The sequence below is a fragment of the Carcharodon carcharias genome, chromosome 8, assembly GCF_017639515.1.
Source record: "Carcharodon carcharias isolate sCarCar2 chromosome 8, sCarCar2.pri, whole genome shotgun sequence".
In the NCBI taxonomy this organism is placed as follows: Eukaryota; Metazoa; Chordata; class Chondrichthyes; order Lamniformes; family Lamnidae; genus Carcharodon; species Carcharodon carcharias.
In genome coordinates, this window is record NC_054474.1 from 96,130,181 (window position 1) to 96,157,766 (window position 27,586).

The 27,586-nt window shown below is 43.5% G+C and overlaps 1 protein-coding gene across 1 annotated transcript in view; it reads right to left on the reverse strand.

Moving 5' to 3' along the window:
• Positions 1-1,601: 1,601 nt before the first annotated feature.
• LOC121281076 (vesicular integral-membrane protein VIP36-like) overlaps positions 1,602-27,586 on the reverse strand; it is a 42,263-nt gene continuing 16,278 nt past the window's right edge. Inside the window, exons 4-8 of the mRNA XM_041193713.1 lie at positions 23,070-23,149; positions 19,069-19,230; positions 18,328-18,442; positions 8,143-8,262; positions 1,602-3,368 (exon numbers count right to left, since the gene is read on the reverse strand). Of these exons, the coding sequence (XP_041049647.1) occupies positions 3,208-3,368; positions 8,143-8,262; positions 18,328-18,442; positions 19,069-19,230; positions 23,070-23,149 (638 nt within the window). The 3' untranslated portion in view covers positions 1,602-3,207. The remainder of the gene's footprint in view (positions 3,369-8,142; positions 8,263-18,327; positions 18,443-19,068; positions 19,231-23,069; positions 23,150-27,586) is intronic.

Genomic DNA, 27,586 nt, shown 5'->3' on the forward strand with positions numbered 1-27,586 from the left:
GCTTATTTGTAACTTTCAAAAGGGAATTGATATTTTTTTAAATTTCCAGGCTATAGGGAAAGAGGAGAGTGGGACTACATTGGCAGCTCATTTAAAAAGCCTGCACTGATTTGATAGACATACTATCTTCATTGTGATATATAGGATATTAGTGTACCTTTCCCTTTTGGGACCCTTCTGCAGAAGTCCCATTTTTCTTTTGGGATTAACTGATATTCTCCCTCAGTTATTGCCTTCAAATCTGCATTCATCACCCATCTCTTCAAAAAGAAAACCCTTGACTCCATTGTCTCTGCAAACCCTCACCCCAATCTCCAACCTCCTTTTTTCTTGCAAGGCCTTAAAATGTGTTGTTACCGCTCAAATCCGTGTTCCTTTTTCCTGGAACTCCATGTTTGAATCACTCCAATCAAGTTTCCACCTCTGCCACAGTACCCAAACAGCTCTTATCAAAGTCACAAATGACTGTGATAAAGGTAAACTATCCCTCCTGGTCTTTCTCAAATTGTCTGCAGCCTTTGGCATAGTTGACTGCACTATCCTCCTCCAACGCTTCACTACCACCTGGCTGGATGGGATTACACTCGCTTGGTTCCATTTGTTTCCATTTAATCATAACCAAGGAATCACTGCAATGGCTTTTCTTGTTCCTGCACAATTACCTCTGGTGGCTCCTTATTTCTCATCTACATGCTGCCCCTTAGTGACATCCCCCAAAAATACATCATCCATTTTCACATGCATACTGACACCCAACTCTACCTCACCATCAACTCTTACACTGTTTCTAAATTCTTAGCCTGCTTGTCCAACATTCAGTATTGGATGTGGATAAATTTCCTCCAATTAAATATCAGAAGACAGAAGCCATTGACATATTGGCCCCCTACACAAATTCCATTCCCCAGCCACAGATTCCATCCCTCTCCTTAGCAACTATATCTCTGTGCCTCTCTCCTTCTCTTTCCTCCTCTAAGACATAGCTTAAAATCCATCTCTTTGACCACACTTTTGGTCATGTCCCGTAATATCTTATGTGGCTAGGTGTCAAATTTTGCTTTGTTTTCATGGCAAGCTTCATTTGAGGTGTTTGAAATCTGAAGCTGAATAGAATTTCCAATCCCTAAACAAAACATCAGGCATCACATCTGTCCCCAGGTATGTCATTAGTTTCAACTCAGCAGAGTTCCAGAATTCCGTATCAATACAATGTAAATCATGCATTTCTCCTTCTTCCACTGTGCCCTTTCCCTTACAGATTGCAGAGATATCTGTTCCTCAGCTACCCATCTCCCAGGAGAGTGGGCTAGACAGCAAGCGCCAGCAGACTGACTGTGAAGGAATCATAGCCTCCACGAACACAGACTTTCCCACAGGTGTCGATGAATAGCAAGGAATAGCAAGAAATGAAGGAGCAGGAATCCTGGCTGTGGATCCAACAGGCACGTAAATATCACTTGTTGGGTGAGAAGAGCTTGAGGGACCTGGAGGAAAACAAACAAGTGAACCTTTTATGTGCTTGATGTTCTCATGGAAATAAGTTTATAAAATTCAGATATAGCTTTCTCAGGAGTAGGAAAGAAAGGCTCCAGACAAAAGGCAGCTATAAATTATCGTTATTTATTTCCATCAGCACTCACCACACAAAGTTGCTTCTTACATTCGAGTTGACATTATTGTAACTACGTCATATGAATACAACTTGTGCTCTCTTCCAATGACAGTAAACAGCTTCAGACTCCATTATTTAGAACCTTTTATCCACAGTCTAATTTGAAAAAGCAATTGTGAACCACCCACCACTGAAGGAGCCATCAGATTAAATGCAAAGCCCTCCTCCCCCACCAAAGAATAGTGCAAATTAAGAACAATATCAGTTCTTCAAAAGCTGACCAGTCATTGACGGCTGTTGACAGACAAATAAAGCAGCTTGTGTTGATCTATGAAAACAGTGTCATTTTATATTCTTCCAACATAGTCCTGTGATGAGTTAGGCTCTGCAATTTTATTTTTAAACTGAGGTGATGGACCAAGGCCCATAGTGCATGACCCCACACTGAGGCTAAAAAGCGATGAGGTCAATCAGGAAGCAGTGGTTAGGTGCCAGCTTGGGTTTTAAAGGCCTGGCAATTTTCAGAAGGAAGACTGCAGGAGGTGAAGAGTTCCACAGTTTTGAGGTCCTGAGCAAGGTGAGAGTAGGAGCTGATATGATTAGCCTCAATTAGAAGACAATGATGATGCAGCGAATAGGAAAAGTGGGCAGAAAAGCATATGGAACTTTAAAATGTTGGATGTTTAGAGGACCACTGATGTGACAGAAAGAGACAGAGAGAGAGAGAGTGTGAGGGAGAGAGAGAAACAGGAAAAAAAAAAGACATGTTCAGGAATACACTACAGCCTCATGCACATCTCTCTCAACTGTACCATTTCAAATGGCACCAGCAAATATGCACACAAGACCGCTCAAATCAGGAAGAAACTGCCGTGGCACCCAAAACCACAACCCCATTTAGCTTCCTATAGATTGGCAGGTGTGGTTCACAAATGCCCTGATGCTCTCACATGAGAGGCAGCCTGCTTTCAACAAGCAAATCAAAGCTCAGCTGAAGTGAGACTGAGAATGAATCTAAGCGAGTCGAACAAACTGCATCACCCGCCCTCCAAAGATTAGGGTGCAGCTTGTAGGCAGAGAAAGAGACCGGCAGAGTGAAGGAAAGAGGCAGAGAGAAGGAGAAAGGATGACAGAAATATGGTGTCATTGAAATGTACAAGCATACAATATGAAAGAATATAGCAAGAACTTACAGTATGACTCAAAGGTACTCAATCCCACTGAAGCCTGCATATTTGAAAACAGGAAGAGTTCCGCAGATAGAAGATCCAATTCAAACAGGCTCAACATCTTTAGTAAAAGAATGGTTTCAAAATAACAAATTCATATGCATTTTCAACAAATGTGTCTGTTTAAAAAAAAGGAAGCATGGCCCCTGTCTGGTACAAATTGACAGGGGCAGGTGGCTGTGTGATATCCACTCACTCCCCTCCCTACTCATTGTCATCACCAGCCCCACATCATATCATAGAAATATATGAAAATATTTTTGATCTCTATTCTCCTTTCTGGATATAAACACCTCGTGTTGTACAAACCATCATATAGAAAAAACAATGCTTCACATTTTAAAGGCCCGCAGTGACAGTTTCCATTCAGTAAAATCGCTTGTTGCGCTCTTGCCGCTTCTGGAAGACCACAGCACCCACTATGCCACACACAACAATCCCAAGCAATGCGCAGAGGAGGAGTAGGAAGACCTTCCAGCCTGTCAGTGGCCCATTCCGAAAATTTCCCGTTGGATCATCAATGTTATCTATGAGACAAAGGAATAAAGGTCAGGACTATTAGGTTTTAGCATCACCTTTCAATGCAGGAAGACGCTCCAAGAGGTGCAATCTGATGGAAATGGTCCCATAGCTGAAGGAGGAGAGACCAGGAGGGTGAACGGGTGACTCATGTGCTTTGATTCGAAGGGGTTGGCTTTAAGGACGGTGGAGGAGTAAGAGATGATAGTGGAGGTAACCATAAATGCACCAGCCAGCATTAAAAAGATAAATAACAGTTAACCCTCCGGGTAAGGCCCTTCATCCTCTGAAGGACCTCAAGCCAAAACAAACCTACCACTGAATCATAGAATGCTACAGCACCTAGAGAGGCTCTTCAGCCCATCAAGTCTGCACTGACTCTTTCGAAGAGCAGCCAGTTAGTCCCCCTCTTCAGCTATTACTATTTCAAGTATTTATCCAATGCCCTTTTGAGAGCTACTATTGAATCTGTGACCAACATCCTCTAAGGCAATGCATTCCGAATTCTAATCACTCATTGCATTAAAAGATTTTCCTCATGTTGCCTTTTTTTTTTCCTCAATCAGCTTAAATCTCTGCCCTTCAGCTACTGCAGTTTCCCTTTATTTACCCTACCTAAACTCTTTACAGTTTCATCAAATCTCTTCTCTGCTTCAAGGAAAATAACTGTAGCTTCTCCTGTCTGTCACATGACCATAATCCCTCATCCCTGGAAACATTGTAGTAAATCTCTTCTGGACACTCCTCAAAGTCTTCATGTCCTTCCTAAGGTGCGGTGTGCAAACTGGTGTTTTATTCTTGCCTCTACTTATAAAGCCCAGGATCTCCATATACTTATTAACCTATCTTGACAGGAAGGCATATGGCATGTTGGCCTTCATTGCAAGGGGATTGGAGTACAGGAATAAAAAAGTCTTGCTACTTTGTACAGGGCTTTGGTGAGACCACACCTGCAATACGGTGCAGCTTTGATCTCTACATTTAAGGAAGGATATAAGATGGTACAGCAAAGGTTCACTAGATTTGTCCCTGGAATGAGGGAGTTGTCTTTTGATGAGAAGTTGAGTAAATTGGGTCTATGTTCTCAGGAGTTTAGAAGAATGAGAGGTGTTCTCACTGAAACAGACAAGATTCTGAAGGGGCTTGACAGGGTAAATACCTAGAGGTTGTTTCCACTGTGAGGGATCTAGAACACAGGGACACACACTCAGGATAAGGAGTTGATTATTTAGGGCCGAAATGAGGAGAAATTTCTTCATTTAAAGGATTGTGATTCTTTGGAATTCTCTACTCCAGAGTGTGGTGGATGCTCCATCATTGATTATATTTAAGTTTGGGATGGGCAGATTTTTTATCTCTGAGGGAATCAAGGGATATGGAGAGTGGGTGGGACAGTGGAGTTGAAACCTAAAATCAGCCATGATAGTACTGAATGGTGGAGCAGGCTTGATGGGCCATATGGTCTACTTCTGCTCCTATCTAATGTTCTTTTGACACTAAAAGATTTTCACACAAACACCCCAGATCGCTTGGTTCTTGTACTCCCTTTAAAATTATACACTTTGGCTTGTATTGTGTTGTCTCATTCCTCCTATCAAAACTTACCACTTTACACACATTTTCCATGAATTTCATTTGCCATGCATCCACTCATTCCACATGTCCTCTTGAAATCTATTACTTTCTTCCTCAGATGTTAAGCCAACCCAATGGGCACATTTTCGGCATTCCTTACATTCTTGTTGCATTTAGTGATTTTTGCCCAACAACAACTTGCATTTGGATAGTGCTTTAACCATCATAAAATATCGCAAGGTGCTTCACAGGAGCAACAAATAAAAATTTCATACCAACCACAGGAATCAGAACAAGTGATCAAAACCTTGGTCAAAGTAGTAAGCTTTCAGGAGAGTTTTAAGAGATGAGAGGTGGAGAGATTTAGGGACAGAATTCCAGAACTTAGGATTTAGACAGCTGAAGCATGACCACTAATGGTGTGGTGATGGAAATCAGGATGAGCAAAAGACCAAATTGGAGGAGTACAGATATGAGGGAGGGCTGTAGGGCTAGAGGAGGCTACAGAGATTGGAATGGGCAAGGCTTTGGATAGATTTGAACATGAGTATAAGAATTTTAAATTAGAGGTGTTGCCGGATGGGAAGCCAAAGTAGGTCGGTGAGCACAGAGTTGATGGGTGAATGGGGCTTGGTGCAAATTAGGATACGAGGAGCAGTTTTGTAAGAGATGAGCTTTATGCAGAGTGGAAGGTGGAAAGTTGGCCAGGAGAGCAATGGAATAGTTGAATCTGGAGGTAGGAAAGGCACAGATGAGAATTCCAGAAGCAGCAGATGAACCGAGGTCACGGGAGAGATGGTGCAATGTTGCAGTGATGGAAACCAGTTGTATTGGTGATCGAGAGGATATTGAACTGGAAGTTCATTGAGGTAAATTCGAATGTCAAGGTTGCAGATGGCCTGATCCAGCATCAGAGTGTGACCCAGCAAGGGGATGGAGTTGGTGCTGGTGGAACAAAGTTAATGGCTTTGATCTTCCCAATAACATGAGGAAATTTCTGCACATCCAATACATTGGACGAGCAGCATAACAAAGCAGGCAGTAGAAGCACATTGAAAGGGGGCGGTGAGGTAGAGCTGGGTGTTATCACTGCACATGTGAAAACTAACATGGCGCTTTCAAATGATCTAACCAAAGAGCAGCACTGGACAAGAAGTCATTGCAGCAGATTCTCTGAATATTACTAGACAGATAGGAATCAAACAGTCCCATCCAGCTGGAGAGGAACTGCAGGAGTATGGTGTGTTCAAGGTTGCAGACAAGTCGAGGGGGATGAGGAGGATAACACATAATTTTTGACTTCAATAATTCTCATTTCACTGCTGTGACACCACGGTTTGCAAATCTGAGGTGACTTTTAATATCTTAAAAAATGGATAGTATGGTGAATTAAGCCTCTTTCCATAGGAAGCATTTAAACTAAATTTAGGTAGTGAATCGCAAATCAGATATGAAGAGGAAATGTGGTGTATGATCAGAAATAGTATCAGAGTCAGTGCTAAAGTAGTGGAGGGGAAGCTGGGCTGTCACAGCTATTTCAACATTATTGTGTTTCACTGCAGAGCCCAGGAGATTGATAATGGCAATAGGCAGTCTGAGGAAATTATTCACATTTGACATCACTATGTCTGAAAAGTGTTAGTTTAAGATTTATACCTCGGTCAGGTCAAAATCTGTCAGGTCAAGTGTCAAACCTGTAATGATAGCAGATGATGCTACCTGTGATTGGGTAGTGCTGAGTAGTGGGCAACAACCTTCTGAAAGAGCCTTGGGCAGCTTGGTGGGTTGGGGGGGGCTGGTGGTGGTGGGTTGGTAGGAAGGGGTGGAGACAGTGAGGCCCTCAATGGATGAAACATCATCAAAAGATGGACAAGCAAATCCTTGTTTGTGGTGTACAAGTTCCAAACCGTGACCCAATCAGTGAAAGGACAACTAAGGCCAGTCCCAAACACCAGGGTTCAAGCCCCTGCTTCCAAACTATGAGTGACAGGAGCTCTAGCGATAGATGACTAATGGTGATCTCCCAAGCATCTTTTCCTTCAAAACTAGAAATGTTAAGCTTCTATCCTACTCTAACTTCTACCACATCTTCATGAAAGCTTGAATAACACCACTCTCCACCCCAGCCTCGAATTAATTTGTACTCTAGTTTGCCACTTTTATTCACAATTCCGCATTCATGTACGTACAACTCAAATCTCAAGTTGTTTGCTTGGTGACCCAGCTCATTTTATTCTGTCCTGCATTTGGGCTGTTCTTGTCTTTCATCTTTTCTACAGGTTTTGTCCATTTGGCTATCCTTTCTGTTTGCTTCCCTCTTTTCATGCCTGTGTTTGCTTAAAATCTAGGGACTGAACATCTGAGGTTATGTTCAAGACATAGTTAGAAACTTTTTATCTCACTCAGGTATTCTCTTAGATTTATTGTAATCAGTTTTGTAACTCCTCCTCCTACCCCACTCAGGCCTTTCTGATTTCTCCCTTTCTCCAGTTTTAGCATGGTGTCCAAGACCCACCCACCTGACAGTCAACCAGTTTTTCAACTTGGCAATCAGGTTCTGCCATTAAATTCAACAGGACCCAAGGGAGTACCCTGGCTCATTATCAGAACAATCCAGTCTTTTTAAAAATTCTTTCACAGGATGTGAACGGCACTGGCTGGGCCAGTATTTATTGCCCAACCCTAATTGCCCTTGAGAAGGCAAAGGTGAGCTGCCTTCTTGACCCCCTGCAGTCAATGTGGTATGAGTATGCTCACAGCGCTGTCTGGGGAAGGAGCTCCAGGATTTTGACCCAGCGACAGTGAAGGAACGGCAATATATTTTCTAGCCAGGATGGTGTGTGGCTTGGAGGAGAACTTGCAGGTAGTGGTGTTCCCAAGCATCTACTGCCTTTGTCCTTCAAGGTGGCAGAGCTCACAGGTTTGGAAGGCCAACAACTTCACGTTTGGAAAGGTTAGGAGGTTCTCCAGCTAACTTGGAGTGGTAAAAGCGACGAGGATCCATTTAAGGGGAAGTTAGGTAAGGACTGTTGTGCTGAAAGACCTGTTTCAATGCTGTAAAAATTTCTATGTAATCACATACAAAATTTATAACTTAAAAACTACACTTTCAGTGTACTCCAATCCCTACCAAGGGAAAATGGTCAAAGAAAGTGGAAGCTCAGCACAAAATATCAGGAGAGAAGGGTACTTAGTGTTAAATCTAACCTTTAGGAGATTTCAGGAAACTAACACTGGGCTCAACTTTTGTCCAATCAACATTCTCGTCCTCTGGTGAGTGGTCCACTGTCAGCTGGTAAAGTTTCATGGAAATAACATCGTGGTTGTCTGAAAAAGAACAAACAGTTCAATGCCAAACCTGCATTGGTCTAAAATAACTGGGAGAGAAATGAGATGCACGTGTGAGAGGAATGCCAAGAACAGAGGAAGAGGCAGGAGACAGTGAGGGGGAGGAGGCAGGAGTCATTAACGGGGAGGTGAAGCAAGGCTGGAGGAGGAAAAAGAACGGGGAGAGGCGGGGAGGAAAGGGTGGGGAGAGGAAGGGGGGAGGAAAAAGTGGTGGGAGGGAACTGGGGAGGAAAAAGGGGGGCAGGGAGGAAAAAAGGGGGGCCCTCTATAAAAAAAAAAATCCTCATCTCTATCTTAAATGGGAGAGACACATTTTAAAATTGTGTCCCCTAGACTGAGACGTCTACAGCACAGAAGGAGGCCATTCAGCTCATCGTGTCCGCACCGGTCAACAAAGATCTGACCACACTAATCCCATTTTCCAGCGCTTGACCAATGGGCCTGGTGGCTATGGCAATGCAACTGAATATCTAAATACTTCTTAAATGTTACAAGAGTTTCTGACTCAACCACCCTTTCAGGCAGAGAGTTCCAGACTCTTACCACCCTCTGGGTTAAAACATTTCTCAACTTCCCTCTTAGCCTTCTACCTCTTACCTTAGATTCATGTCCCCTGGTTATTGACCCCTCTACTAATGGTAAAAGCGTCTTTGTCTCCATCCTCTCTATGCCTCTCTTAACCTTATCAGGTTTCCTCTCAACCTTAGTTGCTCCAAGGAAAAAAGCTCCAGCCTATCCAATCTTTCCTCATAGCTCAGACCCTCCAGCCCAGGCAACACCCTGGTAAATCTCCTCAGCACCCTCTCCAGTGCAATCACATCCTTCCTATAATGTGGTGGCCAGAACTGCATGTAGTACTCCAGTTTGGCCTAACCAAAATTTTATACAGTTCCAGCATTACCTCCCTGCTCTTGTTTCTATCTCGGCTAATAAAGGCAAGTATCCCATATGCTTTCTTAACCACCTTATCTACCTGACCTGCTATCTTCAGGGATCTATGGACATGCACACAAAGGTCCCTCTGATCTTCAGTACTTTCAAGGATCCTACCATTCATGGTGTAATACCTTGCCTTGCTAGCACTCCCAACCTCACACTTTTCCGGGTTGAATTCCATTTGCCACTGCTCTGTTCACCTGACTGGTCCATTGATATCCTCCAGCAGTTTATGGCTATCCTCACTATTTTCCACCCTACCATTTTCATATAATCCACGAACTTCTTGAGCATACCCCCTACATTTAAGTCCAAATCATCTATGTATAGCACAAACAGCAAGAGTCCCAGCACTGAGCCCTGCAGAACCCCACTGGAAACAGACTTCCAGTCACAGAAACATCCCTCTACCATCAGCCTCTGCTTCCTGCCTCTCAGCCAATTTTGGATCCAACGTGCCACTTTGCCTTGGGTCTCATGGGCTCTTACTTTTTTGACCACTCTGCCATGAGGGACCTTATCAAAAGCCTTGCTGAAGTCAATATTGACCACATCAAATCAACACTCCTGGTTACCTCCTCAAAAAATTTGATCAATTTTGTCAAACACGGCCTTCCCTTAACAAATCCATGCTAACTATCCCTGATTAATCCGTGTCTCTCCAAGGGCAGGTATATTCTGTCCCTCAGAATTCTTTCCCCACCACCGAAGTTAGACAGACTGCCAGTAATTTTCTGGTCTATCCCTTCCTCCCTTTTTTAATAATGGGACAATGTTAGCAGTCCTCCAGTCCTGTGGTCAGAGAGGATTTGAAAATTACTGCTAGGGCCCATGATATCTCTTCTCTTGCCTCCCTCAACAGCCTGGGATACATCTCATCCAAACCTGTGGATTTAGCACTTTTAAGGCCGCTAAACTCACTAGTACCTCCTCTCTACAATAATTTCCTCTAACATTTCACAGTCCTCCACCCTGACGTCTATATCCACATTGTCCTTTTCCATTGTGAAGACCGATGCAAATTACTCATTGAGGACTGCACCCACTTCTTCAGGGTCCGCACACAGATTACCTCTATGGTCCCTAATTGGCCCTACTTTTTCCCGAGTTATTCTCTTGCTCTTTATATATTTAAAAAACACCTTTGGCTTTCCTTTATTCTACCCACCAATGCTTTCTCATGCACTCTCTTAGCTTTCCTAATTTCCTTTTTAAGTTCCCCTCTGCACTTTTTATACTCCTCTAAGGACTGTGTCATATTGAGCCCTTGGTATCTTCCATAAGCTTCTCTTTTTTTTTTAATCCTAACCTTTATGTCCCTTGACATCCAGAGTTCTCCGGACTTGGTCACTCCCCTTGTCTTTACGGGAACATATTTCTCATTACTTTCGCTATTTCCTCCTTGAATGTCTCCCACTGCTCTGACAGTTTTATCTGCAAGTAGCTGCTCCCAGTCCACCTGGGCCAAATCACATCTAATCTTAGTAAAATTAGCCTTTCCCCAGTTCAGAACTTCAATTCTCAGCCCAACCTTATCCTTTTCCATAAGTATCCTAAATCTAACTGAGCTATGATCACTCTCTTCAAAATGTTCCCCTACTGATATACCTTCCACCTGACTGGGCTCATTTCTGAATATTAGGTCCAGAACGGTCCCCTCCCTTGTTGGGCTTTCTACATACTGGCTAAAAATGTTCTCCTGGATGCAACTTAAGAATTTTGCTCCCTCTCTACCTTGCACACTAAAACTACCCCAGTTAATATCTGAGTAGTTAAAATCCCCTTCTATTACTGCCCTATTATTCTTACACTTCTCTAAAATTTGATTACATATTTGATCCTCTATCTCTCCCTGACTGTTTGGGGGCTTATAGTACCCAATAGCATGTTTGCCCTTTTTGTGTTTTTTTTTACTTCTACCCATATGGCTTCATTTGATGGTCCTTCCAAGATATCATCCCTCCTCATTGCTATAATTGATTCCTTGATCAATATTACAACCCGCCCCCCTCCTCTTCTATCCCCGTCTCTACCTCATCTGAATACCCTATAAACAGAAATGTTGAGTTGCCAATCCTGCCTTTCCTTTAGCCACGTCTCGGTCATAACTATGATATCATACTCCCACGTACCTAGCTGTGCCCTCAGCTCATCTGTCTTATTCCTCAGGCTCCTTACATTAAAATACATTCCACTTAGCCTTGCTAAATTCACTTCTTTCTTATAAAAACAAAAAAACAGAATTAACTGGAAAAACTCAGCAGGTCTGGCAGCATCAGCGGAGAAGAAAAGAGTTGACGTTTCGAGTCCTCATGACCCTTCGACAGAACTTGAGTTCGAGTCCAAGAAAGAGTTGAAATATAAGCTGGTTTAAGGTGTGTGTGTGTGTGTGTGTGTGTGGGGGGGGGGGAGGACCGAGAGAGAGAGAGAGAGAGAGAGAGAGAGAAAGAAGTGGAGGGGGTTGGTGTGGTTGTAGGGACAAACAAGCAGTGATAGAAGCAGATCATCAAAAGATGTCGCAAACAACAGAACAAAAGAACACATAGGTGTTAAAGTTGGTGATATAATCTAAACGAATGTGCTAATTAACAATGGATGGTAGGGCACGCAAGGTATAGCTCTAGTGGGGGTGGGGAGAGCATAAAAGATTTAAAAATATTTAAAAATAATGGAAATAGGTGGGAAAAGAAAAATCTATATAATTTATTGGAAAAAAACAAAAGGAAGGGGGAAACAGAAAGGGGGTGGGGATGGAGGAGGGAGCTCAAGACCTAGTTGTTGAATTCAATATTCAGTCCAGAAGGCTGTAAAGTGCCTAGTCGGAAGATGAGGTGTTGTTCCTCCAGTTTGCGTTGGGCTTCACTGGAACAATGCAGCAAGCCAAGGACAGACATGTGGGCAAGAGAGCAGGGTGGAGTGTTAAAATGGCAAGCGACAGGGAGGTTTGGGTCATTCTTGCGGACAGACCGCAGGTGTTCTGCAAAACGGTCGCCCAGTTTACGTTTGGTCTCTCCAATGTAGAGGAGACCACATTGGGAGCAACGAATGCAGTAGACTAAGTTGGGGGAAATGCAACTGAAATGCTGCTTCACTTGAAAGGAGTGTTTGGGCCCTTGGACGGTGAGGAGAGAGGAAGTGAAGGGGCAGGTGTTGCATCTTTTGCGTGGGCATGGGGAGGTGCCATAGGAGGGGGTTGAAGAGTAGTGGGTGATGGAGGAGTGGACCAGGGTGTCCCGGAGGGAGCGATCCCTATGGAATGCCGATAGAGGGGGGGTGAAGGGAAGATGTGTTTGGTGGTGGCATCATGCTGGAGTTGGCGGAAATGGCGGAGGATGAACCTTTGAATGCAGAGGCTGGTGGGGTGATAAGTGAGGACAAGGGGGACCCTATCATGTTGCTGGGAGGGAGGAGAAGGCGTGAGGGCGGATGCGCGGGAGATGGACCGGACACGGTTGAGGGCCCTGTCAACGACCGTGAGTGGAAAACCTCGGTTAAGGAAGAAGGAGGACATGTCAGAGGAACTGTTTTTGAAGGTAGCATCATCAGAACAAATGCGACGGAGGCGAAGGAACTGAGAGAATGGGATGGAGTCCTTACAGGAAGTGGGGTGTGAGGGAGCTGTAGTCGAGGTAGCTGTGAGAGTCGGTGGGTTTGTAATGGATATTGGTGGACAGTCTATCACCAGAGATTGAGACAGAGAGGTCAAGGAAGGGAAGGGAAGTGTCAGAGATGGACCACGTGAAAATGATGGAGGGGTGGAGATTGGAAGCAAAATTAATAAATTTTTCCAAGTCCCGACGAGAGCATGAAGCAGCACCGAAGTAATCATCGATGTACCGGAGAAAGAGTTGTGGAAGGGGGCCGCAGTAGGACTGGCACAAGGAATGTTCCACATACCCTATAAAGAGACAGGCATAGCTGGGGCCCATGCAGGTACCCATGGCCACACCTTTTATTTGGAGGAAGTGAGAGGAGTTAAAGGAGAAATTGTTCAGTGTGAGAACAAGTTCAGCCAGACGGAGGAGAGTAGTGGTGGATGGGGATTGTTCGGGCCTCTGTTCGAGGAAGAAGCTAAGGGCCCTCAGACCATCCTGGTGGGGGATGGAGGTGTAGAGGGATTGGACGTCCATGGTGAAGAGGAAGCGGTTGGGGCCAGGGAACTGGAAATTGTTGATGTGACCTAAGGTGTCAGAGGAATCACGGACGTAGGTGGGAAGGGACTGGACAAGGGGAGAGAGAAGGGAGTCAAGATAACGAGAAATGAGTTCTGTGGGGCAGGAGCAAGCTGAGACGATCGGTCTACCGGGGCAGTTCTGTTTGTGGATTTTGGGTAGGAGATGGAAGCGGGCCGTCCGAGGTTGGGCGACTATCAGTGAACAATTTCTCCTTCAATTCCTCTCACTTCCTCCAAATAAAAGGTGTGGCTATGGGTACCCGCATGGGCCCCAGCTATGCCTGTCTCTTTATGGGGTATGTGGAACATTCCTTGTTCCAGTCCTACTCCGGCCCCCTTCCACAACTCTTTCTCCGGTACATCGATGATTACTTCGGTGCTGCTTCATGCTCTCGTCGGGACATGGAAAAATTTATTAATTTTGCTTCCAATCTCCACCCCTCCATCAATTTCACGTGGTCCATCTCTGACACTTCCCTTCCCTTCTTTGACCTCTCTGTCTCAATCTCTGGTGATAGACTGTCCACCAATATCCATTACAAACCCACCGACTCCCACAGCTACCTCGACTACAGCTCCTCACACCCCGCTTCCTGTAAGGACTCCATCCCATTCTCTCAGTTCCTTCGCCTCCGTCGCATTTGTTCCGATGATGCTACCTTCAAAAACAGTTCCTCTGACATGTCCTCCTTCTTCCTTAACTGAGGTTTTCCACCCACGGTCGTTGACAGGGCCCTCAACCGTGTCCGGCCCATCTCCCGCGCATCCGCCCTCACGCCTTCTCCTCCCTCCCAGCAACATGATAGGGTCCCCCTTGTACTCACTTATCACCCCACCAGCCTCTGCATTCAAAGGATCATCCTCCGCCATTTCCAGCATGATGCCACCACCAAACACATCTTCCCTTCACCCCCCCCATCGGCATTCCGTAGGGATCGCTCCCTCCGGGACACCCTGGTCCGCTCCTCCATCACCCACTACTCCTCAACCCCCTCCTATGGCACCACCCCATGCCCACGCAAAAGATGCAACACTTGCCCCTTCACTTCCTCTCTCCTCACCGTCCAAGGGCCCAAACACTCCTTTCAAGTGAAGCACCATTTCACTTGCATTTCCCCCAACTTAGTCTACTGCATTCGTTGCTCCCAATGTGGTTTCCTCTACATTGGAGAGACCAAACGTAAACTGGGCAACCGCTTTGCAGAACACCTGCGGTCTGTCCGCAAGAATGACCCAAACCTCCCTGTCGCTTGCCATTTTAACACTCCACCCTGCTCTCTTGCCCACATGTCTGTCCTTGGCTTGCTGCATTGTTCCAGTGAAGCCCAACGCAAACTGGAGGAACAACACCTCATCTTCCAACTAGGCACTTTACAGCCTTCTGGACTGAATATTGAATTCAACAACTTTAGGTCTTGAGCTCCCTCCTCCATCCCCACCCCCTTTCTGTTTCCCCCTTCCTTTTGTTTTTTTCCAATAAATTATATAGATTTTTCTTTTCCCACCTATTTCCATTATTTTTAAATATTTTTAAATCTTTTATGCTCTCCCCACCCCCACTAGAGCTATACCTTGAGTGCCCTACCATCCATTGTTATTTAGCACATTCGTTTAGATAATATCACCAACTTTAACACGTATGTGTTCTTTTGTTCTGTTGTTTGCGACATCTTTTGATGATCTGCTTCTATCACTGCTTGTTTGTCCCTACAACCACACCAACCCCCTCCACTTCTCTACCATCCTCCCCCCCACCGCCCCCCCCCCACACACACACACACACACACACACACACACACACACACACACACACACACACACACACACACACACCTTAAACCAGCTTATATTTCAACTCTTTCTTGGACTCGAACTCAAGTTCTGTCGAAGGGTCATGAGGATTCGAAACGTCAACTCTTTTCTTCTCCGCCGATGCTGCCAGACCTGCTGAGTTTTTCCAGGTAATTCTGTTTTTGTTTTTTTTTTCACTTCTTTCTTATCTAGCCTATGTTTCCATTGTCTTCCAGACTCACTTACTAATGTTTTAACTTCTAATCCCATCTTAGCTTCTCTCCCCTCTGAACGACTTTTCAGGATCCCATCCCCCTGCCAATTTAGTTTAAATTCACTCCAACAGCATTAGCAAACATCCCCGCGAGGATGTTGGTCCCGTTCCTGTTCAGGTGTAACCCGGCCAGCTCCCACCTACCCTAGAAACGGTCCCAATGCCCCAGGAATCTAAAGCCCTCTCTCCTGCACCATATTTCCAGCCACACATTCATCTGCTCTATCCTCCTGTTCTATACTCCCTACTGCATGGCACCAGGAGTAATCTGGAGATTACTACCTCTGACGTCCTGCTTTTCAATTTCCTACCAAACTCCCTAAGTCTGCTTGCTGGACCTCATTTCTCTTTCTTCCTATGTCATTGGTCCCAACGTGGACCATGACCTCTGGCTGTTCACCCTCCACTTCAGAATGTCCTGTAGCTGTTCCATAACATCCTTGACCCAGGCACCTGGGAGACAACATACCATCCTGGAGTCACGTCTACAGCCGCAGAAGCGCCTGTCTACTCCCCTCGCTAATGAATCCCCTACCACTATTGCCCTTCCACACTTATACCTTCCACCCTGAGCAGCTGGACCACCCATGGTGCCATGGCCTTTGCTCTGGTTGGCCTCCACAGAGGAACCGTCACTCTCACCGTTTTCTAAGGCCGAGAAATGGTTTGGGAACGAGATGCACTCGGGGGATTCCCTCATTACCTGCCTGGTCCTCTTCTTCCGTCTGGCGGTCACCCATTCCCTCTCTGCTTGTACTTCCTTAAGCTGCAGGGTGACCACATCCTGAAATGTGCTATCCATGAACCCCTCAGCCTCGTGAATGCACTGTAGTGCCCCCAGTTGCCACTCAAGCTCCAAAACCCGGAGCTCGAGTTGCTCCAGTCATAGGCACCTCCTGCACACATGGTCATCCAGACCGCCAGAAGCGTCTAGGATTTCCCACATAGCATAGGATGTGCAAATCAGGGGACTTACTCCCCAGACATATCTTAACCAAATAGAATATGGGCCCTTGCTTTTATTTTACCCTTACACTTACTTGAGTATAGACTAGATGCTAGATCCTCTGGATAGACTAGATCCTCTAGGTGCTGCTGACTGTCTGTCCCAGTGACCTCCTCTCACACTCTCCTCTAGGTGCTGCTGAGATTCTCCTCTCGTACTCTCCCCTAGGCCTCTAGTTCTGGTCTCTCTCACAGGGGAAACATTATTTCAGCATCCACCTTGTCAAATCCCCTCAGGATCTTATGTTTCAATAAGGTCACCCCTTATTCTTCAAAATCCAACGGGTACAGGTCCAATCTACTCGGCTTTTCCTCATAGGATAACCCCCTCATCCCTGGAATCAGTCAAGTGAACCTTCTCTGAATTGCTTCTTAAAGCAATTCTGTCCATTCTTAAATAAGGAAGCCAATACTATTTACAGTATTCTAGATGTGATCTCACCGATACCCTGTACAACTGTAGCAAAACATTCCTACTTTTATATTCCATTCCGCTGCAATAAACGACAACATTCCAGTTGTGTTCTTGATCACTTGCTGTACCTGCATGTGATTCATGTAGGACACCCAGATCACACCATACCTAAGAGTTCTGCAATCCCTGCCTATTTAAATAATAGGCTGTTATTGTATTCTTCCTGTCAAAATCAACAAGTTCACATTTTCCCACATTATATTCCATCTGCCAAATTTTTGAACACTCACTTAATCTATGCATAGCACTCTTTATGTCTTCTTCACAACTTAGTTTCCTACCTATCTGTGTCATCAGCAAATTTAGCAACGATACATTCAGTCCCATCATCCAAGTCATTAATACGGATCCCTGTAGCACTCCACTTGTTACATCTGCCAACCCAAAATTAACCCATTTATGCGTACTCTCTGTTGTTTCCAGTTAGCTAACCAATCCTCTGTTCGTGATAACTTGTTACCTCTCCACTCCATGAGCTTATTTTTTTGTACAGGAATTGTATGGTTTCTCTTTCAATTTGATACTATCTTTAACTTTCTTACTTAGCTATAAGTGGTGTATCCTTCGCCTCGAGTCTCTCTCTCTCTCACTGGAAAATATCTTTGCCGAGTGTCACGAAATATCTCCTTAAATGTCTGCCACTATATCTCTATTGACTTATCCCTTAACCTAATTTCCCAGCTCACTTTAGCTAGCTGTGTCTTCATACGCTCATATTTGCCCTTATTTAAGCTCAAAACACCAGTCTTAAAGCCACTCTTCTCTCCCTCATACTGAATGCGAAATTCAATCATGTTTTGATCACTGCTACCCAAGGACACCTTTACAATGAGGTCATTATCCTGTCTCATTGCACTTTACCAGATCTAGAATAGCCTGCTCCCTGGTTGGTTCTTGCACATGCTGCTCTAAGAAATTGTCCTGAAAACACTCTATGAACTCATCTTCCAGGCTATCTTTGCCAATCTGATGATTCACCCAATCTATATGTAGATTAAAATCACCCATGATTATTGCTGTATCTTTCTCACAAATCCCATTATTTCTTCCTGCATAATATTTTTGAAGTGTAATCACTGGTGTAATGTAGAAAATGTGGCAATCAATTAGTGCACAGCAAACCCCCACGAACATCAGTCAGATAAAGGACCAGGTAACCTATTCTTCTTTGAAATAGTGCCAGGAAATCTTTTACATTCACCTGAGAGGGCATACATGTCCCAAGTTTAACATCTCAACTGAAAGGCAAAACCCCCTCAGTACTCCACTGAATTACCAGGCTACATTTGATGTTCAAGTCTCTAGAGCGGGACTTAACCACAGCCTTTGAAGGTGCAACCACTGAGCAAGCAAAGCACAGGGCAATAAAACAAAGGTGTTCACTCCTACCTGACAGGTCTCCGGTTGCTGCAGATGCACCGAAGAAATAACCAGTGGGCAGTTGGACCCCGCTGATATCAATACACTCTTTCCATTCATTCTTGTCTTCAACATCTGTCATCACCTGAGAGAACAGGCAACGAATAGAAACAACTGAGGAAATGGGCCATTTCAACTGGAGTCCTCTATCATACAGGCCAGGGATCCAATTATACTAAATAACATTAAACTGTTGGTTTGCAAAGACAGCACAGAGGAGAATTACCAGAATGACAGCAAGGATGAGGGACTTCAGTTACATGGAGATTAAAGCAGCTGGGATTGGTCTGCGTGCAGCATAGAAGGTCAAGGGGAAATGAGTCGTTCAAAACTCAGCAAGTAGGGAGAAGAGGCTTGTACCATTGACAGTGGAGCCACCAACCAGAGTTTGCAGATTTTAAATAATTGGCAACAGGACAAAAGGGAAATTTAGGAGCATGTTTGTTTTAGTGCAGCAAGTTGTTGTGATTGGGTTGCACTGCCTGAAAGGGTGGTGCAAGCAGAAGGGAACTGGATATATATTTAGAAAGACAAAAGTTGCAGGGCTATGGGGGAAGAGCAAGGACATGGGACTAATTGGATAGCTCCTTCAAAAACTGGCACAGGCATGAAGGGCCAAAAGGCCTCCTTCTGTGCTGTACTATTCTACAGGACAGGTGGCAGCCGACTCTTTTGACAGTAATATTCCCACTACCACAATCTGTCACTTACCGTTAACCGGCCCCTAGAGTAACGAACTGCCAAATAAGTGTCGTGATCTACATTTCGGAGTTCTGCAGGGCATCCAGAAAGCTCAGAGCTGCGTCCATCTTTGCTGTGGTCATATGGCAGAGTCCCATTGTTGACCATCGCTGAGACATACGGAAACACCCGCTACAGAGAGAGAGAGAGCGCGCCAGGAAATTTAAGACAAACAACGACTTGCATTTATACGGCACCTTTAAAGTAGTAAACACTCCTACAGGGAGTAAATTAGCCAAAATCTGACACCAAGCCAAACTAGAAGATATTAGGACAGATGACCAAGAGGTTGGTCAAAGAGGTAGGTTTTAAAAAGCCTCTTAAAAGGTGAGAGAGGCAAATGGTGAGGATTAATTATGGAATTTCAAAGCCTATGGTCTAATCATTTGAAGGCACCACCACCAATGGGTGTGTTGTAGTGCTGGAGGAGGTCACAGAGATTGGGGTGGTAGTGCAGGGTGGTGGTGGTGGGGGACGTCTGGAAGAATTTGGAAATAAGGGTGAGAATTTTAAAATCAAGATGCTGCTGGACCGAAAGCCAACATAGGTCACCGAACACAGGGGTAATGGATGAACAGGATCTGGTCCGATTTAGGATGTGTACAGCAGAGATTTGGATGAGCTCAAGTTTATGGAGGGTGGAAGATGGGAGGCCATCTAGGAGAGCAATTGAGTAGTCAGCTTTGGGTTGCACTCCAAAACAAAGACCAGCATCTCAATTATCAAAATTTTAAGGGAGGTCTTTAAGACAGGGATTCCCAAACAGTGGGTTGCAATAGTTTAAATGGAGCTCGGACTGAATGCTAACAGCTGCGATGCTTGCTTTGCAACAGCTTTAAATCTGCATTTTCTTTCTCTAATGTTGGGCATGGCCTAATGGACAAATCTTTGAGGCCTGATTCCTGCTGCAGCAAAAAACTGCTGAGAAAAGGTAAAAACCCAGCAGTTTAAAGATTTCACACCATGCTCAACCTCACTTTCAACCAGCTGAAGGCCACCCCCACTGCTCATCAAATGTCGTGCCTCACAAATTTTCACTCTAGAGTCACACAAAGTCCGGGGCATTAAAATGTGGCCACATGGGGGAAAAGTTTGGGAAGCTTTAAAGATTTGGTAAATAGGCCAGAAATCAAGAGAATACTATGAGGTCACCTGAGAGAGGTCTTTAAACTTATGGAGGTTTGATAGGGTAGACTTGGAGAAGATATTTCCACATGTGGGAGAGTCCCTAGACTAGAGCCATCAATACAAGATAGTCACAAATTAATCCAAAATGGAATTCAGGAGGAACTTGTTTACCCAAAGAGTGGTTAGAATATAGAACTCGCTCTCAGTTGGAGTGATTAAGGAAAATTGTACAGAAGCTAGATAAACACATGGAGGGAGAAAGGAATAGAAGGATGTGTTGATAGGCTTAAATGAAGAGTTGGTGGGGAGGGGAAAAAAGGGTCATGTAGAGTACGGGTTCTCAACTGGGGTTCTGCAACAAGATTTTAAGATGTTGTCCAAAAAAACCAAAAGAACGTATAAGAAAGAAAAAGACTGACGCATGATAGGTCAGTCAGAATTGTAGTCGGGACAAATGGCAACCAAGATCCTTATCAATCAAGGAATGACATCCAATAAGAGTAAATCAGATCTGTGATCTGAGACAGCAAGGCTCAAAACATCATCTCATCTCCCCAATGACAAGATTAGGTGTGCCAAATCAGTTAGCAAAATTCTCTGATTCCATGTTTTCATCGAGTTTCTGATTCCTTCTTGATCCCATTTCTTTGATTGCATGCAATTTCATCTCCCCACCTTCTCTGCTCTTTTACAGGTCAAGTATCCTTTATCCAAAACCCTTGGGGCCAATTGCACTTCAGGTTTCAGATCATTTTGGTTTTCGGACACCACATATAAACTTATCTTACAATAGCCTTAGCCTAGGCTAGCTATGGTCTAAAGTAAATAAAATGGCAAGCAAAGTAGGATGCATCACTGAATAATAAATACAGGGTACCTGTAATAAGTTTCTTCTTTACATATTCACCACAAAAATCGCAAGGTAAATAGTGCAGACAAACAACTAGGCTTCCTGCGCTAAAGGTCAATGAAGTTCAAAAAATCTGCGGCTTTTGGATGTGTTCAGTTTTTAGATTTATGGATAAAGGATACTCAACCAGTATTTTTTTTCCCCTAATCATGTCTCAATAATTCATGGGACTTCTATGATGCCAACCAAATTGAAGATTCCAGCGGTTGTGGTGTGTGGTCACTATATTGTACTTGCAGAAGCAGTTCCAGAAACTGGAGGAATCTCAAGGTAAACTGGCTAAGTCAGGACACTGTTAGTATTTGTGGGAGAAAACCCCCATTCTGCACCCATACCTTTGTAGCGATATAGATCAGAACCCGTTGTCTATTATACATTCCCTAATTGTAAACCATCACCTTCCTTGATGGTACATCAATAATAAAGAAGTTGCTTTTAAATCTTCCAGTTAAGCTTTTCCTGGTTACTGTCACATGCTTCCAAGCGTGGAGAGGGAAAAACGGCACTTCTAGTTAAACTGATATTGTATGGAAAGTTCTCCAAATGTTAAAATTTCCTGAAGTTAGGGGTACTCATTAAAGTAGTGACCCCAAAACCCAGTTGGTTCACTAAAGTCCTAATGTGCACGACTCCTGTCCTGCACCTCGTAATTGACTCTTAATTTGCTGAAAGTGGGCTAGGAAACAATCCAGCTGGGTAAAAGTCAGTATGAGGTTCAGCGATAATAGGTGCAGCAGTGCAAGAAGGCATACCACCATCTTCTCCAACTAGGATTGGGCAATAAATGCCAGCATTGCCAGCAACACCCACACACTGACAATTCAGTAAAATGACTCTCAAGCTTTCAGGATGCGTCCACCTGAATAGCACAACACTTGATTCCAGATGTCCATCTCTGGATTTGATGGAATCCAAATTGTCTGCAGAGGTGCCTAACAGTGTGAGGTACTGGTGAATGAGCTCACTGCTATTTGTACCAAGATAAAAGCAAAATACTGCAGACGCTGGAAACCAGAAATAAAAACAGAAAATGCTGGAAAACTCAGCAGGTTCAACAGCATTTGTGGAGAGAGAAACAGAGTTAATGTTTCAAGTCTTTATGACCCTTCTTCAGAGCTCTGAAAAAGGGTCATACAGACTCAAAACATTAACTCTGTTTCTTTTTCCACAGATGCTGTCAGACCTGCTGAGTTTTTCCATTTTCTGTTTTCATACTGATATTTGTACTGTTGTTCACAATTTGAGGTGAGAATCAAGATTGTTGCAAAAAAGCAGTGGCTTCCAGGTGATCATTTTTATGTGGGGTGTGAATGCACAAGACCATTACTGATACATAAAATCGGAAGCCATTTGGTCTATTGTGCTTGCGCTGGACTTTTTGATAGAGCTACCCAATTAGTCCGATTCCCCTGCTCTTCTCCCCAAGTTTCTCATTTCTAAGTATATACCAATTCCCTTCTGAAAGCCACTATTAAATCTTCTTCCACCATCCTTTCAAAAGGTAGCAACAACTTGCTGTGTAAAAAAATCTTTTTCCTCTGGTCCTTTTGCCAATTACCAGAAATCTGTATCCTCTGGTTCCTGATACTTCTGCTACTGGAGAAAGTTTCTCCTCATTTACTCCATCAAAACCCTTAATTATTTTGAACACATCTATTAAGTCTCCCCTTAACCTTCTCTACTCTAAGGAAACTTCTGTAGTCTATCCACAAAACTGAGATCATTTATTATTAGTATCATTCTAATGAAATCTCTCTCAAAAGCTTGAACTTCCTTCCTAAAGTGTGGCGTCCATAATTCGACACAGTACTCCAACTAAGGCCTAACCAATGGCTTGTAAAGGTTTTGCATAACTTCTATGAGTCCAAGAGAATATGAGTGAAGAAGAGGGGACAGAATAAGACAATCAAGTCAGGTATTTCCTGGCACTCACATCAGCACTCTCATCATTTGGATATGTGTCTATGAACAGTCCTAAGCCGTGGAACTTATCTTTGCTTCCAAACACGGTGCCTGCAAATGAAAGATAGAAAAAGGGCATTAGGTACATATCTATATTCTCACTACAAATGCCACGATAGATATTAATAGGGCAGATGGTGGCTTAGTGGTAATATCATTGTACTAGCAATCCAGAGGCCCCAGGCTAATGCCCTGGGGGCATGGAGTCAAATCCCACTACGGCAGCTGGTAGAATTTTAATTCAGTTAATAAATCTGGCATTTAAAACCAGGCTCGGTCATGGTGACCATGAAATTATCATCAATTGTTGTAAAAAGCCATCTGGTTCACTAATGTCCTTTAGGGAAGAAAACCTGCCATCCTTACCTGGTCTGGCCTACATGTGACTCCAGGCCCACTTTGATTCTTAACTGCAGAGCAAGCCACTCATTTCAAGGGCAATTAGGGATGGGCAACAAATGCTGGCCTTGTCAGCCATGCCCACATCCCATGAAAGAATAAAGAAGATACCAGTCCTTGCTCCGAAATACTCTGCTCTGCAAAGGAAATTAAAAATGAGGGGAAGGCAGGGTGGGGTGGGGTGAGGAAATCCTAGACAGACATAAGTATACGTACATGGCAGCAAGCAATAGAATGAATGAATAGATTTTTGTATACAGTGGCTCACCTGGACTACTAGCTTTATTCTTTCACGTAGAGGGAAGGCTGTACACAATGAGTTTACATAAAGATGTCATAGCAACCCAGGCAGTCAAGTGACTACAGAGCGCACTGACCAGACCAAGAAAGTAAACAAAAACAACAGCTGAGGAACATTTAAAAGTAAACTAATTTGCTTCCTGGAGCTCACCGAGCAACAGCTGGGGCTGAGAACCTGCCTTTTGTTGGGGGGGGCGGTGGGTGTGTGTGTGGGGAGGAAAAAAAATCAGCCAGCATTCCTGCCTTCGATTACTATCCAGTGACCGTGCCCCTCTCCATTCAAAATTGCTGTGTGTGGAAGTCCAGATTAGGCTGGCAAAGTTAAAAAAAATTTAGGTTGGCAGAAAAAATAGGCGAAACAAATTAATGTCAAATCCCATACTACCTAATATGTACTGTCTATATTGTTTGCTTATGCAAAGAAAATATTTTGAGAAAGTAAAAGAGAGGGAGAGCAAAGTGACTGAATTAATCAAGATAAAGAGTATGAAATAACTTTATTGAATCTAAAACTGATGTGGTGATTCAATTGAGAGTATTAGAGGATAAATACATGGAATGTTGATTTAATTTCATGATTTAATAAACCCCCCTGCCAGGTCAGTCACTTCATTCCCTCATCATCTTAAACATCAGTGGTAACTGCCAGACTCTCTTTCTGTCCTCCGACTGATAGATTATTGAAATTATTTTTGGCCAATTTTCGCACCTCCATTCATGGAGCTCGACCTAAGGGCCATCACTCATTAGCCCAATCAAAGGGCCAGCTCTCAATAGTCTAAACATAAGGGTTAAATGATTCCCTTTAAGTGATTTCAGTATTCAACTTGCATTTATATCTCGTCTTTAACATAGTGAAATATTCCAAAGTGCTTCACAGGAACATTATCAAAGAACATTTGACAACAATCCACATAAACAGATATTAAGGCACATGACCAGGTCAGACAGGTGAGTCCTTAAGGAGGGGTGGGAGGTGAAGGCAGAACAGATTACAGCGGGAATTCTGGTGGAGATTAGAGGGGGAATTCCAGTGCAGATTAGAGAGGAAATTCCAAAGGTTAGTATGTTGGAAGACAGAGCTGCCAATGGTGGAGCAATTAAAATTGGGAATGCTTAGGAGGCCAGAATTGGAGGAGTGCAGATATCTTGGAAAGTTGTAGGACTGCTGGAGATTATAGAGATAGGGAGGAACGAGGCCAGTGGGGTTTGAAAACAAGGATGAGAATTTTAAAATCAAGGCATTGCTTAATTGGGAGCCAATGTAGATCGGTGAGCACAGTGTTGATGTATGAATGGGACTTGATGTGAGTTTTGAATGACCTCAAGTTTGTGGAGGGTAAAAAAATGGAAGGCCAGTCAGGAGTGCAGTGGAATAGTCAAACTTAGAGATAACAAATTCAGACAAAGGGGGCAGTTTAGCACATATAAAAGCAGATGACCAAGGATTAAATGGCCCATAGTAAAGCTGTGCACCAGATACTTTTATGACTGAAGGGATTGGAATGAAATTTTTGTGACTTATCAGTAGAGCATACCAGCTTGTTTGAGTTCCCATTGGCTGTTACAATCTATCTGTATACTTGAGTGACATTTCAGAAAGGGATCAAAGCAACCAAATATATCTATGATCAGTTAAGTTCTTAAAGTGGAATCATTCAGTTTAAGGTTAAATTCTATTCTGCACTAATACAAACATACTCAACACCGCAAAGTATTTCCAGCACTAAGAAAAACAATGAATAAAAATCAATAGAGAACATTATGGTGCATGTCAATTTAGTTACATTATGATAATTATGAAACTATACAGACCAGCTACAAAACTGAATGCAGCACATCACTGAGGTGAACAGCACTCAACAATACCTCTATTAACCTGCTATTCAAAAAAGGCCGCATAGTTTATCACCAAAGGTCAGTCTTATTTCCAAAGTTCTAGCAACGAAAATAAACTTGCGATCTCAATCCATCAAGAATGTACTGTAATTCTGGTCAGTCAATGCAACTCAACTGTTCTATTAAACAATACCCAGCTCCAGCCAATATCATAGCATCATACAGCACAGGTGGAAGCCATGCAGCCCACTGGCCATTGTGCCTGTATCAGCTTTTTGAAACAGCTATCCAATTGTCTCCTCTTCATTCCCCCGGCCCTGAAAATTTCTCCTTTTTAAGTATCCAATTTCCTTTTGAAAGTTGAATCTGCTCCCATTACCCTTTCAGATAGTGCATTCCGGATCATAATAAATTTCTCCATATCTTCCCTCTGGTTCTTTTGCCAATAGTCTTAAATTTGTGCCTTCTGGTTACCCAACCTCCAGCCAATTGACAGAGTTTCTTATTTACACAATCAAAACATTTAAGATCTTAAATGCTTCTCTGCTCTAAGGAAAACAACCCAAGTCTCTCCAAATAACTGAACTATTTCATCCCTAATGTCATTTGACTAAGTCTTCCTTGCACTCTCTCTAAGGTCTCAATAACAGGACGTTGATAGGTTAGCAAAATGGGCAGGCAATTGGCAGATGGAAATTTGGTATAGACATGTGCGAAGTAATTTTGGAGAATTTTGGCAGAAAGGATAGGAAGAAGCAATATAGACAATGGCATAGCTCTAAAGAGTGTGCAGGGATAGAGGAACCTGCAGGGTGTTAATGTGTATAAGATCTTTAAAGGTGACAGGACATATTGAGAGAATAGTTAGCAAAGCATATGGAATCTTGGGCTTCATAGAGGTATGAGTACAAAACCAGGGAAGTTATGTTGAACCCGTATAAAGCTCTGGTTAGTCCACAACCAGGGTATCATACCCAGATCTGGTAAGCACATTTTAGGAAGGCTATGAGGGTCCTTGAGAGGTTGCAAAGGAGATTTACCAGAATGGTTTCAGGGATGAGGGATTTTAGCTACAAGGCTGGAGAGGCTGGGGTTGCTCTCCATGAAGCAAATAAAATTGAGGGAAGATTTGCTAGAAGTGTACAAGATTATGACAGGTTTGGATAAACTAGACAAAGAAAAGCTGTGCTCATCAGTTGACTGTACAAGGAATAGGCAGCACAGATTTAAGGTTTTGGGCAAGAGATGCAGGGGGATGCAAGGAAGAACTTCTTAAAGAACTTCTTTATGTAACAAATGGTAATGACCTGGAAGTTACTGCCTATGGGTGGTGGAAGCAGAGATGATGAATAATTTCAAAAGGAAATGGATGAGCACTTGGGAAAAATAAACTTGCAGACCCAAGGGGATAGAGTGGGAGAATGAGACTGATTGGACTGCTCCAAAGACATGGACTTGATGGGGCAAATGACCTACATGACTATCCTTTCTAAAGTGTGGTGCCTAGAAATGGCCACAACATTTCAGCTGCTTCCTAACCAATCTTTACAAACATTTAGCATAATTTCCTTGCTTTAGTACTACAACAGTTCCAGTACATTGGTATGGTGTATTTAGTGTCTGGTTACCCTGTAAAGCCTAGATTTTGGATTGCCAGCTGCCTATTCACAGGTATCACATTAAGGTGAACCCTGTCCACAAAACACAAGCAGAACTTTTCAGCAAGAATCACTGGCTTATAAAGATCCTGGCTAATATTTTTCCTCTCCCTACCATAGAAACACATGTTAAAATAAATAAACTTATGCAGCATCATTCATGATCTCAGGACATCCCAAAGTGGTTTGCAACAAATTAAGTACTTTTGGTGGAAGGTCACTATTGCAAATGTAGGAAATACAGCAGCCAGGTTCCACAGGCAATAATGTGACAATGGCAAGATAATCTGTG